This window comes from Neovison vison, chromosome 9 (genome assembly GCF_020171115.1).
Source record: "Neovison vison isolate M4711 chromosome 9, ASM_NN_V1, whole genome shotgun sequence".
In the NCBI taxonomy this organism is placed as follows: domain Eukaryota; kingdom Metazoa; phylum Chordata; class Mammalia; order Carnivora; family Mustelidae; genus Neogale; species Neogale vison.
The window spans coordinates 61,606,188-61,621,215 of NC_058099.1; the positions used below are offsets into that span (position 1 = coordinate 61,606,188).

General features: G+C 40.1%; 1 protein-coding gene across 8 annotated transcripts in view; it reads right to left on the reverse strand.

Annotated features, from left to right (window-relative positions):
- The window catches only part of KDM4C (lysine demethylase 4C), a 476,304-nt gene that overhangs the window by 428,363 nt on the left and 32,913 nt on the right, over window positions 1-15,028 (reverse strand). For all 8 annotated transcript variants that reach the window (XM_044265695.1, XM_044265697.1, XM_044265698.1 and 5 more), the window contains exons 2-3: window positions 10,118-10,278; window positions 2,990-3,165 (exon numbers count right to left, since the gene is read on the reverse strand). In XM_044265695.1, coding sequence (XP_044121630.1) covers window positions 2,990-3,165; window positions 10,118-10,261 — 320 coding nt within the window. In that variant the 5' untranslated portion in view covers window positions 10,262-10,278. The remainder of the gene's footprint in view (window positions 1-2,989; window positions 3,166-10,117; window positions 10,279-15,028) is intronic.

A 15,028-nucleotide genomic window follows, 5' to 3' on the forward strand; every position in this document is an offset into this window, starting at 1 on the left:
AAAAGGGAATTTATGGGATGCCTGGGTGGCTCAGTTGGTTAAGCCGCTGCATTTGGCTCAGGTCATGATCCCAGCATCCTGGGATCGAGTCCCACATTGGGCTTCCTTGCTTGGCAGGGAGCCTGCTTCTCCCTTTGGCTCTGCCTGCTACTCTGTCTGCCTGTGCTCACTCTCTCTCTGACAAATAAATAAAATCTTAAAAAAAAAAAAAAAGGTAATTTAAAGGGATGTCTGGGTGGCTCAGTCAGTTAAGCATCTGACTCTTGGTTTTGGCTTAAATCATGAGCTTGGGGTCCTTGGATCAAGCCCCGTGTCTAGCTCTGCATTCAGTGGGGAGTCTGCTTCTCTCCCTCTCTCCCTCTCTCTGCCCCCACCCCAACTCATGCACACAAGCTCGCTCTCACTCTCTCTAAAGTAATTAAATAAATCTTTAAAAAGAAAGGTAATTTATAATAACAACTGTAATGGTCTCTATTCTTTTTTAAAGATTTTATTTATTTGTCAGACAGAGAGCGAGAACACAAGCAGAGGGAGTGGCAGGAAGAGGGAGAAGTAGGCTCCCCACCAAGCAGAAAGCCAGACGCAGGGGTTGATCCCAGAGCCCCGGGATCACGACCTGAGCCGAAGGAAGACGTTCAACCAACTGAGCCGCCCAGGCCTTCCATGAGATAGTTTCTAAATATATTCACAAATTCTTTAATACTCCTCCCTTCAAGAAGTGGAGCTTAATTCTTACCCCCTGACTACGGGCTGCCCTTTGCAACTAGCTTGTAACAGATGGAATATGGCAGAAGAGACAGTCAAAAAACAGATCATAAAAAGATACTATGGCTTCCCACCTTGGTTACTCTCTAGGATCATTTGCTCTGGAAGAAGCAGGTTGCCACAACATGAGAAGCAATCCATGAGGCAAGGAACTCAGGACTCTAGCCAATAGCCACGTATGGGGAACTATCTTAGTAAAGGCTCTTCCAGTCACAGTCAAGCCTTCAGATGGCAGCAGCGCCCCCTGACATCTTGACAGCAACCTTATGAGAGGACCTGAGCCATAGCCACCCAGCTAAGTCACTCCCAGATTCCTGACTACCAAAGCTGAGATATTAAATAAATGCTTGTTGATTTAAGCTATAAGGTTTGGGGTAATTTGTTACACGGTAATAGGTATAATTACAATAAGGCTAATATAATAATGGTAGCCCTTCAAATCTTTCAAGGATTTCCTTTTCAAATTACTCATCTTCCAAATATGTAATTTATCATTTGAGACTTAAACACTGTCAGGGGTATTGTGTGCTGTGTAGCACTGGAGGCTGGCACAACCAAAGGTGTAAAGGGCAGAGAAAAAAGCTCACCAATCTGACAGGTCCTTTCCCAAGCCCCAAGGGCAGCATGGGACTTGGGGACCAGTGAGCACACTGAAGGTTCAAGAAGAGCCTCTGCTGCCTGCAGTGTCTCACCCTGCCCCATGCCAGGCACAGCTGCCTTGCCCCCAGCTGCATCAAGTGGAGGAGGCAGAGGCAGAAGAGGGGGGCATCACAGACCCAGGCTGTACCCTCCATGCCCAGGGGATTTAGACGTTACTATCATGAACAGCCACTGCCTCCGTCAGTTCAGCTGCTGAAGCACTGGGGTCCTCATGATCCATGTGGATGCTGCGATCCACCACTGCATTGGGTGGTGTGTGGCTATGTCATCAATGGGCACACCAAGGCCATGGTGGTGTCTTACTCAGGCAATAGGCTGGGGTACGTAAGGCATACAGTCAATCCCCACAGCAATGGACACTGTATCACCTCTATCTATTACCTAAATCAGAACTGGGACATCAAGGTGCATGGCAGCCTGCTGCCAATCTCCCCAGAAGACTGGCCTATAGCAACCAACATCAAGACACTCCTTGATGGGTTGCTCATTTTCTGGCCTGATCAGTGGAACCTCCATGAGGTGGAACCAGCTGATGCCACCAGGTATGCCATCACTATCTGGTATTTTGATGCCAAGGAGTGGACAGCAACCAAAGACAAGTTATCAGCTAGCATCCAGAAAGAAAGGTGTCCAAGTACCTGTTACAGCCAACTACACCCACATTGTGGCCAGCCCCAGAGTTGCAAGGACAGATAGCCTGCACTGATTTCAGGAGAGCCTCTGGCCCTGTGCTGCTGGCCCAACAAACCACCAGACTCAGTGCCTGCTCCTTTTCTGCCACCGCTGCTGCTTCCAGCTTTGCCTCTGTCTGACAAGTTTAGAGGGCTCAGCCTAACACTGAGGACAAAGAGGGCAGAGACCTCTCCTGTCCTGTGATGGGAGCTGGGATTATGCCTTGAGAAGGAGCCAGGATTGGGGCCTGTGGTTTACCCCATCTGGCCCTGTTCCTCTCAGGTATAGAGAGCTGGGAAGAGCCACTGCCACCTCCCACCAGGATGCAGGCTTGGGGGTTGAGATGTCATGGCCTCTTGCTTGTAAAGCGTTGTTGGTAGAGTATTCCCAAGCCCCTTACTCCTCCAGCCCAAAATGTGAAGTGACTCTCCAACCCCTATGGCCACAGCACCTTTTGGACTACGCTGTCATTGCATGGGCCGGATAAAAGGTGCTGAGGAGCATGGGTGTCAAAAGTCCTATCAGCCAAGAAAAAAAAAAGTTTACCCCAGAGCTGAAAAAAAAAAAGACTTAAACTTTGTGTACAAAGAAAATTTGCCAAACAAATGTGAATCATGTGTAAAATCAAAAATACTCATGGCAACTAAAAGATAGAAAAAAACCATTTACAGATATGACTAAGATGATAAAATGAGAAATAATTTCCTTAGCGGTAAGCTAAATATAAGCACACAACCACATGAAGAACAGGAAACAGAAACTCTTAAGTGAAAACTGAAAGAAGATGTGCAGGAGACTCCTACTTCTCATCACAAGCTCCTCTGTCTACTTGATTTCTTACCATGTACATGTATATCTTCAAAAGCAAAAATAGCAAAGTGTATGCACTCACTTGCCACTGTTAGCCAGCTGCCTGAACTCCTTCACTGTCATGGCTTTTTTCTGGATGTTGTATTGAGTGAAGAGTCCTGACTGCCCAGTGACCATCTGCTGAATCGGTGCTGGAATAAGCAAATTATCAATGTCATCATAGCACTGCCGTGGCTTCCATTCCCGAGGAGGAATCACCTAAAAATAAAATAATAAAATAAAATATTATCCAGAAAATATTCCAGGTAGTCATTTAGCTTTGATATTCCAACAGAAGAGAAGTGAAGAATTTCTCAGCATTTCTATAACAAATGTGTAGAAGAACTGTGAAGATTCAGAGTAAGGGAAATGCCTTGTATTCTCCTAAATAATCACCTTACTTTGATTTTTTTTAACAACAAAATTTATTGAGCATTATTCCAAACAGTACTTTTATTATCTTATTTTTTAGCTGATACTAGTAGCCTCTCAATTTTAAAAGTAAAATTGAAAGACACACAAAATAACTTGAAGTTCAATCATGCTTATATTAATACAATAAAAAAATAAGCAAATATATGTTTAGTCAGTATTTTTTTTTTAAATACCTCTCACACAACATGGCAAATAGCAGAGTGGTGTGCTAGTAAATGTTTAACAATCAGTTTTCTGGGAAGGTGGAGAAAACCTTGAATTTGTAACTCTCGCCTATCTCCATGATGTAACTACACCCATCACAGCTAATTTGAGCTTACCAACATGTCATCATTGAACAGGAAGTCGAAAAGAGACATACATTATCAATGTTTTTGTTCCTGTATGAGGTTGTTCAGCACACCACTCTTTTTTTTTTTTTTAAAGATTTTATTTATTTATTTGACAGACAGAGATCACAAGCAGGCAGAGAGGCAGGCAGAGAGAGGAGGAAGCAGGCTCCCTGCTGAGCAGAGAGCCCGATGCGGGGCTCGATCCCAGGACCCCGAGACCATGACCTGACCCGAAAGCAGAGGCTTTAACCCACTGAGCCACCCAGGCGCCCCAGCACACCACTCTTTTTAAGATTTTATTTATTTACTTGACAGACAGAGATCACAAGTAGGCAGAGAGGCAGGCAGAGAGAGAGAGGGAACCAGGCTCCCCACTGAGCAAAGAGCTCGATGCGGGGCCTGGATCCCAGGACCCTGAGATCATGACCTGAGCCAAAGGCAGAAGCTTAACCCCCTGAGCCACCCATATGCCCAATTTACCAACAGTATTTAAACACTTAATTATTACAGTGAAAAGATCAATAAACAGTAAGACCAAAAACATATACGCTTATGATTAAAAATTAGAAGGGACAAAGTTATTAAGTCATGATTTACAGCTGGAATATATTCACCTTTAGAAACTGTTTCAATTTCTTAAGAAAAACTTTAAAAAATTAATTGCAAAATATATATAGCACACATCAATATATGCATGATTACAAATATGTAACTGTGAATTATAAAGCTACACCAGAGTACCTCTATGTGCCCTCCAAACATATTTATCTCTTGCCCAATCACAGCATTTATGGTACGTATTATCACAGCATTTATGGTATGCATTTCCCTGCTAGGGTTTATATGGTTTCATTGGGTGCCTGAGTATGCATCCCTAGCACCGGTTTTTAAAATGAATGGAAATATATATAATATAATCCATATATACACATCTTCTTTGAGGTTTATCTTTTATGTTTCATTCAGTATTTCTCTGAGATTCAAATATGACGGTCTATATAGCTGAAGTTCACTGATATTCACTCCTACTGCACTCCTTCATACAAATATTTATTCATAAATGGGGAACCATTTAGTGCTCACTTGTTTTTTTCTGATTATTTTGTTTGTTATTTCTGATTATTCTGTTTTTTTGCAAATAACACGGCTATTAATATTGTTGTGTGCATTTTCTGCTGCATATAAGCACACCGTTCTCTAAAATAAACACATATCTATGGACACTCCCAACAGTGAAATTATTGGGATGCTGGATATGTATAGATCAAATTTAATAGTTATTACTAAATGTTTGTCAAAGTGGTTGTACCATTTCACATTCCCACCAGCAATGTATGCAGTCTTTTTCTTTGGCTCCCCATATTCATCATTACTTTGTATTGTCGATCATTTAAATTTTAGCCTTTCTTAGAGGTTGTGTAATGATAGTCAAATGTAGATTGAAAGAATATGAAAAAAAAAAGTGAGCTGTCAATTCTAAAGTTAATTTAATTTTCATCAGCGATTTGGAGATATTTCACATTTTATTTCCACCAAGGTATGTTAGTTTAAAATGAGAATAGATACAATCATATTATATGCTGTTGAAAACACATACTCAATACTTTAAAAGAATTTGGATAATTGTAACAAATGCATATGGATAAACACACCAAATTGTCTTCAGGACATATTGAAAGGGGGAAAAAGGTTGTAAATACTAACTTGCTCTTCATCAGAAATAAGTGCAAATGGGGCGCCTGGGTGGCTCAGTGGGTTAAAGCCTCTGCCTTCGGCTCAGGTCATGATCTCAGGGTCCTGGGATCGAGCCCCGCATTGGGCTCTCTGCTCAGCAGGGAGCCTGCTTCCTCCTCTCTCTCTGCCTGCCTCTCAGCCTACTTATAATCTCTGCCTGTCAAATAAATAAAATCTTTAAAAAAAAAAAAAAAAAGAAAGAAGTGCAAATAATCCAAAAAATTGAAACATGGATTGATTCAGGCCATTGTTTAGAAACAAATATATCTATAATCAAAATTAATATTATATTTTGAGTTGAATATTTTCCTATCTGTGAAAAAAGTTTTGTAGCAGTTTTCTCTTCTAAATTTAGAGAAGCAATGAATGTAACAAATTTATGAAAATTAAACATTATCTTTATAAATATTTCATGTATGTGTTCATTTACTTTTGATAAAAGTGTTCAGACAGAACTTTAAAAATTTGTCAACTTCAGGTCTATAATAAAAATCTTATTTTTAGACTGTAATTTTAAATCTCAGATTTTCTTACATAGGAAATGGCAGGAAATAGAAGCACAAGATACTTAGGACTTTAAAAGATTCCAAAATTAATCTTTTACATAAATGACTCTAACTGAAGGAAACCCATTCCTCCAAAGTTTACCTTCTTATTGTATCAAAATAAAAACAAACATTTTATTTTGTATCACCATTTCCCCAATCCCAGCCTGAGCCCTATACTCAAAAGAAAATTTCTGACTGAAACCTGTATTTGCCCTACTTATCTTGAAATAAGTTGCTATTATCACCATCTAAATACTGAGGAAGAAGGAATAAGAGGAAGAGCAGTGCATCTTGTAATCTTTCTTCAGGAACCTTGAGGACATAGATCACTGCCTATACTCTCCAGGCTATTCACAAAACTATGTAATGTGCATAACCTATGGCCCAGGACAGTCTATGTCCAGATTACTGTCATGTAATAATTTTACCCACTTCATATGTAATAAAGTTTCCTCATAAACTTTCTCCACGGAAACAATGTAAATTTTACATTTAAAGAGACTGTGAATCTTCACTTTGCAAATTTCACAACTACCTTTTAGATAGAAAGTCTGGGGTCAAATCTCTCATTATGGAAATAAAAGTTAAATCTAAAGTATAAATCTTAAAAAATGTTGATTAAAAAAAAAAAAGACAGACTATAATCTAACGCCAAAGTCACTACTACTGGAACTACTCAACCCTCTTCTCCAAATCATAAATTAAGACCAATTCATTAAATGGTGCATTAACAAAGAGTCTCATGGGTGGCTCTGTCCCCAGGGCTTACTCTCAAAGCAAACTAGCAGCATTAATACAGTTTTGATTTTGACAACTTGATTTGTGCAATTTTATACATTTGCTCTTGCTGCAAATTCCAGGGAAAAAAGGAAAGTAGGTGAAACTGACTTTATGTGACTTAGTGTGAAAGGTAACAAAAATGGCCCAAAAAACCCACAAGAAACAAAAGAAAACAAAACAAACAACAACAACAAAAAACGAGTTCACTGTACTCCTAGTAGAAGCAAAAGAAAATTATCACGAGACTGAATAAATGAGTATCTCCAACTTTGTCAATAAATCTCATTCAAAAAAAAAAGTCTGGGGTGCCTGGGTGGTTCAGTAGGTTAAAGCCTCTGCCTTCAGCTCAGGTCATGATCCCGGGGTCCTGGGATCGAGCCCCACATCGGGCTCTCTCCTCCTCAGGGAGACACCTTCCTCCTCTCTCTCTGCCTACTTGTGATTTCTGTCAAATAAATAAATAAAAATCTTAAAAAAAAAAAAAAAAGTCTAGACTCAGGTGTGTTTTGTTCAACATTCAGAAAACTAATTGTGGTTCTCATTAACCTCATTCTGTTACAGAATGCCAGCAGTGGCACAGGTGTACCCTTGGGAGGATGTGTGCTGCTTTTCCTTCCCATGTTACTAAACGTGCCACCCTACCACAGCACACGCCATAATCTCAGTGGAACAGAGTAAAATCTATGTTTTCAAGGAACAAAAGGGGAGAAGAGCAAGACAAAGGGCTGCATTCAAAGCCCAGAGAAGGGGACAACCAGTTACCCCCAACTTTCCTCCACTCAAATAAAGCCCAAATCCTTGCTACCCCACTGCTAGTTTATGATCAAAATTACATGTGTTAGATAATCCTGAAATGATAGTCTCTTCAACTCAAAAATGATTTTTCTCGAAGGGGGCAGTAGGGAGATGGTTTTCCGCCAGATCAAAGATATTGAAGTGCTGAGGTTCCAAAAGTGGGTTCTTTAAGAACTCAATAAATAAATTAAACTAAGGATCCCTCATCTGAGAAATTCATTATAAACCTCTTAACTTTTCTCTTTGTTTCCTCTTTTATCTTCCTTTTCTGTCACTTACCCACCCCTAATAAACTTTCACTCAACTTAATATCCCCCAAATTTTAAACCCTTCCTCGGAGGGACTTGAACCATACAAAACAAAACGACAGACCTCAGGGGACAGATAACAGCACAGTCGAATTGGGTTATAAGATGCAGGAGGACTTGAATACTAAAACACCCCTGCCGTTCTGGGACTTCTCTCTTCTGATATCTGCTCTTAATGCTACTGGACATCCCGCTGGATGTGGGAATTCCAAGAAGAACCCATGACCCAGCCACAGTCAAGCAGGCTCTGGCAGGGTTCAGGATTCATGAGGTGATGCTGACAAATCTACAGAAACCCAGATTACAAGCTTAACGTTTAGAATAATAAAATGAAGTAAGTACAATAAAACATACTCTTCTGAGGGGACTTTTTTCCCTCCCTCACCCCTTAGCCTCTTACGAAGTAAATTTTTAATTGAAATATATTTCCAGGGACGCGTGGATTGCTCAGTTGGTTAAGCGTCCAACTCCTGATTTCAGCTCGGGTCATGATAATCAGGGTCATGGGATGGAGCCCCTTGTCAGACTCTGCAGTCAGCATGGAGTCTCTTGTTCCTCTCCCTCTGCTCCTCCCCTCATTCACATGCTATCTCTGAAATGAGTAAATAAAATCTTCTTTAAAAAATTGAAGAAAAAAGAAATATATTTCCATTATACAAGGAATAGTAATCCATCTCAGGTTGTGATCAAAGGATGAATTATATAGAGTATCTCTCTTTCAAAGTTCTAACTTTGGACCTATGGGTGCAAACCCGCAGTGCAATCTTCAGCGCCTTACTGTGACCCTCAGCATATCACAACAACCCCTGACAAGACTCCCCATTTCCACTCCGTCAGCACTCTTCTCAGTCTGTCCACTCTGTCTCCCCGCAATATTCATTCTTCATGTAGGAGCCATTGTGACACTTTCAAAATAATGTCACTGGGATGCCTGGATGGCTCAGTTGGCTAAACGACCAAGTCTTGATTTCAGCTCAAGTCATGATCTTAAGGTCCTGGGATAGAGAATGCCCTGTGGCTCCTTGCTCAGCAGGGAGTTGCTTGAAAATTCTCTCCCCTGCCCCTGGCCACCCTCCCCCCTCCGCCACTGCTGACTCATGTGCACCTGCACACTCTCTCTCAAATATATAGCTTTCAAAAAAACAGAACAAAACAAAATAATGTCACAAAAATAACAAACACACAAATAGCCATCATGTCTTTCTCTCATCTGCTTTAAGCCCATCAATGATTCCCACCGCACTTCAAATAAAACCCCCAATGCTTACTAAGCCCAAGCAAGCCCAGGATGATCTGGCCCCTTCCAGGGCTCTTACCTTACTTACCAACCTCTTCCTCTGCTCACTGAGCCCCAAATTCACAGACCACCTTTCTATTCCTCCCACACATGAAGCTCAGGTCAGCCTTCAGGCCTCTGGACTTGCTATTCTCTCTGTCCCCACGTCTTGAAAAAGTTGGTTTCTTTATATTTTGGGGGCCTCTGCTTAAATGTCCTTATCTCACCACCCTAAGAAGCTACCTCCAGAATATAAATTCAACAGGGGCAGAAATGTGGTCTTTACTATCCCATCTCCCAGGACATGGCAGTACTTGGTATGTAGTAGGCACTCTCCACACTTGATAAGCAAGTAACTGAAAAGAAAACAGAATACACAAATCTACAGAGAAAGAAAATAGTGGTCAGCTACAGGTGAGGGGATAGCAGGGAACAGAAAATGACTGCCAACGAGTACCAGTGAACTGTACATTTTAAGTGGCCAAATTGTATGGTATGTGAATTATATTTCAGTGAATCTGTTATATTTGTAAAAGGGAAAAAAGAGAAAGAAACAATTAGAAGGAAAAGAGAAGGTAGAGAGAGAGGAAAGGGAGGGGAATAGTTAAGCTTCAGGTTAATAACTGTCCTCTATGAGAAAGTGATGAAAGCTATGAATACTCTCACCTCTGTCTGGAGCCCATACATGGATCTCTTTAGTTTCTAGAAGCCACACGTGTTCAAAAAAAAAAAAAAAAGAAGAAGAAGAGGAAGAAGAAGCCCTAGAACACAACCTAGCATAAATAGTTAAAAGAAAAAATAAGACAATTATTCTTTGAAGATAATAAATGCTCTGCATGAATTAATGAAAACAAATTTTATGAATATTCTCTGGAATAAACCATTTCCCATATTATGAAGACTAAGAGCAAAAACGAAAGGCCAAGTGATTGTTCTTGGTTTAAAGGATGTGAGGATAATCACCTTTGCAAGACCTGCTCGATGGGCTCCTTTAGACTCCATGTATGCGAGGTATTTGTTGAATTCCCGGAACTCCTCCATGGAGGGTCTGAAGGTCATGATCTTACAGCTGGGGTTCAAAGGACTCTCCACCTCCGCCACCTCCATGATGGCTGGGGCAGTCTCTGCAGAGGAGATGATGCAGTCATCAGCACTGAATTCCTGTGTGCTTAAGGCTGGTGGTCATTTCTCCCAAACAGCATGTAAGCACCCCAGTCCCAGCAGAAACTCTTCTCTTTTAGTTACTTACCATTCTCATTAACACCCCATTAGGGAGACTTCCTCATCTCTCCCAAACTCTTGGGAAAAGAACCTGTTTTTAGCCATTCCTCCTCCCAAGTTCCTATTCCTGCATTCAAACACTGACCTGATTATATTGCTCACCTCTTCAAAATCCTTCCTAGTGAGAATGAATTTTCTAACTTTCCAAGTTTACGGAAGGTGTTGTTCCTATGCACCAGTTCTGAAACAGACTCTCATACACACGACTGTATAAAGGCCTAACCTTGGATGAGTAGTGAATGGACAATGCCCAACATCCCCAGCATAGGATTGTTCAGTGTCCTAATACGCTTTCCTATAACAACTTACAAATTACCCATTCTGCAAAACTACCAAGTGCCAGGCTAAAATACTAGAGATAGAAAAAAGGGTAAGATTTGTCTTCACCATCCAAAGTCACTATCTAGAGGTGGAACAGACTTCAATACAAAACTATACACAGGCAGGGGTAATTAACCCCACCTAAATTACTCAGAAATGACTTCAGAGTTAAGACTTAGTAGAAGGTACAGGGGTTTGCCAGATAAGAGAAAGAGCACTCTGAGCAGTGAAAATATCTGGAAATATTGTTAAAGACAGAATTTAGTTTGCCTAGAGCTCAGAAAGGAAAGATTACAGGATATCAAAGTAGAAAAAAGGGGAAAAATATAAACTTAATCTTGCTGACAATAACCAGGATGATTCCCTCAATATGTACTGAACACTTCAGACATACAGAATGAAAAAATTAGTAAGAAGCACTGGCCTGCCTGCCCCAGAAAGGAGTCTTATCTCCATCCCACTTCTAAAACCAATAATTGTACCTGGTATCTGACAATCCAAACAACAAATAGTCTCAGAACAAAACTCTCCTTTTTTTTTTTTTAATAAATTTAATTTGCTTGACAAAAAGAAAAATTGGGAAGAGATGAATACATAAAGATGAAAACATGCTATGGGATAATAAGAGGTTAAAATGGATCAGGGCTACAGATAAAGACATGCGCATCATTCATAAAGGTTTAAATAAGCATTCTCTCACCAAGTACATGTGAGAAGAATCAAATTAATCCTGCCACCCACTAGGAACTTAAATATAAAGGAGAAAATCTGCATGGATATAGGTAAGTTAATACATGACATAAAATACTGTATATATATATATATATATATATATATATTTTTTTTTTTTTTCAATTTAAATTCAGTTAGCCAGGGAACCTGGGTGTCTCAGTCATTAAGTGTCTGCCTTTGGCTCATGTCAGGATCCCAGGGTCCTGGGATTGAGCCCTGCATCGGGCTCCCTTCTCCCTCTCCCTCTCCCCTGGCTTATGTTCCCCCTCTAGGCATCTCTCTCTCTGTCAAATAAATAAAATCTTTAAAAAATAAATAAATATAAATAAATAAATAAAGTCAATTAGCCGACATATATTACATCACTAGTGTCAGATGTAGTGTTCAGTGATTCATTAGGTGCGTATAACACCCAGTGGGGTAACTGGGTCATGGGCATTAAGGAGCACAAGGGTTGTGATAAGCACTGGGTGTTATTCTGTATTCTCTTTGCCTCAGGGAGGAAGCGTGCAAAAGGAAAAACTTTCCAAGCCACCTCCCCACCCACTTCCCTTCACACCTATACAACAGATGCGCATGCCCAATGCTGGGCTGCAGGATGAAAGTCTAACCTCTATACGAGACACACATAATCCTTTAGAAGCACCTAGATCAAACCTTTACATAACTTTCATGGCCTTGTCTACCACTACAGCCTGCATTATATTTTAAGCTCCAACAATGCTCACTGATTTGTGCTTCGAAACAAGTAGAACCCTCTGTGCCTCTGCCTAAATCATTCCCTTCCATAAGGGCAGCCTTTAACTGTCTCCTCACCTACTCCTGGCCACTGTTAAGATTCTCAATCTTACCCAAGTAGGCCTAGGTGAGCCAGCCTGTGTGTTTTGACTTCCTTCCCTGCATTCCTCATAGTAGCTGCCTATCACAGTGGTTGGCACTTCTGACCATACACTGAACTCTAAACTCAAGGGAAAAGCAGGCTGTCTCTGTAAACCCTAACTTCCAGTCTGAGATCCAGCCTGGTTTGTAACATCTGCTATAATAACTATTTGCTAACTGAATAAAGAAATAAATGCCAAAATGTTAAAATATTTACACAAAATGATACCAAATGCAGGAAAAAGGAAAGCACTGATCTCACACACAGGAAAGTTACTTAGAAAACAAACCCATTGCTTGACAGGTAAAGAATAATCTGAGCAGTGAGAAAGGAGAAGAAGCTCCCGGACTACCTTTGTAGAAACATTTCGTACCTGGAAGGCAGCTTTACTTTTACCCTGGCCAAAGAACAAGGGTGTCATGCATAGCTCTCCCACAGAGGAAAAACCCACTAGAAAAGAAACTCAAAATTCATCCAGTCACTCGAAGAACCATTACTGAATGCCTAACTGCTGAGTAGGCATTCAGGAGGGAATGAAGAGAAACCCTAACAGGAGGGGAGTGAAGCAAACAATAAATAAGTCAGAAGCACGCTGAAGAAGAAACCAAGGAGTAGCTATTTTATACAGCGTAAGTGAGGAAGCATTTCAGACGCCTGAAAGAGGTAATAAATCATGCAGATAACTGGAGGAAAAGCATTTTGTACTAAAGCAACAGCAAGAAGTCTCTTGGGCTCTTCGAGGAATAGGAAGGATGTGAGTGTGACTGGAAGTCATAAAGCAAGAGAGTGGAGAGTAGGAAAACGGAGAAAAGGAGTTTGGGGGAAGTAATCTGGGACTCTTCCCCTTCATATACATTCTCATTCTTGATACTCTAACGTGTTTCCTTTCAAGAAGATGACAGTGTTTTCTAAGGTAACTCTTCCAGAGGATTTTAAGCAGAGCACTGAGCAGGCTCATCATTCTGACTATTGTATCAAAGACAAGGTTGGAAGCACAGAAACAATTTACACCAATCCAGGCAAAATAAAATGGTGACTTGGACCAGAAGTAGGCAGTGAGAAGTGGTCAGATTGCAGATATATTCAGAACAAAATTTCCTGATAGAAGTGAGAGAAATGTGCAAGTCAAGATTTCTGGTCTAAAATACAGAACAATGGCTCTGACAAGAAACTGAAGCAATGAGACTGTTAAGATATGCAGCAAATTAGTAGCAATCAGAATTAAATATCTGCCCTTGACCTAGTTTGCTAACTTGTCTGTGAAACATACTTTGCCTCCTCCTTGTGTCACTATTCACTGATAACACAAACCCAGTTCTACCTACAAATCAGGCACATACACTAAAGACTTAGTTAATTTATGTTTCAGACCCTTTTCAATCTATAAAGTTAATATGTGATCACTATAAAATTTGAAATATGCTAAAATTTCGAAAAATTTAATGTTAATCCCACGACCCAAATCTTTGCCAACATGACAGGCAATAAAAAAAAGAAGTCTATTGTTAAGTTTCTTTTTTTTTTTTGGACATCAATAACCATTTTCATTTTATTTTTGGGTTGCCTCCTTATGTTCTCTACCCTTTAAAGGTAGTTTATAAGTTCACTATTCCTTGAGTTTTTCCTAATCCACATCTATCACTATTAAACCTAATCATGCTGCTACAATCAAATTCCCAGTCACCCTTCTTTCTTTTACCTTTAGTTCTCTGAAGCAGAAGAGTAGGTTTAAAATGCTCTTGCAGGGGCACCTGGCTGGCTCAGTGGGTTAAAGCCTCTGCCTTCAGCTCAGGTCATGATCCCAGGATCCTGGGATCGAGTCCCACATCGGGCTCTCTGCTCAGCAGGGAGCCTGCTTCCCTTCCTTTCTCTCTGCCTGCCTCTCTGCCTACTTGTGATCTCTGTCTGTCAAATAAATAAATAAAATCTTTAAAAAAAAAAAAATGCTCTTGCAGTGTTTCCCACTCAGAGAAAGACTTATACTTTGGGGAAAAAATACCTGTGATTTTCAGCTGGAGGTGAGGTAATTAATAATATTTTTTTAATGCCACACCTCTTACAGACAGTCCCCAAAGTGAGTGACAATAGCTGATGACAACTTTGTTGTTTTGCTTCTAGAGAGCTAGTCGTCAATGTTTTTTCAGACCACCTAAAACAGCCAAATTTATAGTAAGCACCCTAAGAATTTTTTCTTAATTAAAGATCTTTTTCAGCAAGTGAAGGAAAGTGTGACACTAATTCATACTTATATAACTCTCCCAAGCTTCTGTTCTGAAAAGTTGTACTTTATCATGAAGGAAAAACATGTGCTCTTCTTATCTTAATCATATATCTTTATTTGGCAATAGAAAAGAAACTGAAGTAATGCTTTGCTGCTAAATATAAATCTATATCCTATATAACTTTCCTGTGTACACCTATATTTCCAAATTGTGTTCTCTTATTTAAATAATTTCTGCGGAAAATGTAAAAACATCATTCTTATCTTAGGATTACTCGTTTCTTAGACAATGCCTGCTACAGAACTGGTATGCAGTGCTTATGGTCTCTGAAGAGAACACTTAAAGATCAACTATAAAGTACAACCCTGGGAGATAAAGCACTCACCATTTAAGCAGATAATATATTAAGCTAAAAAGAAAATGAGCCAAGGCACGATT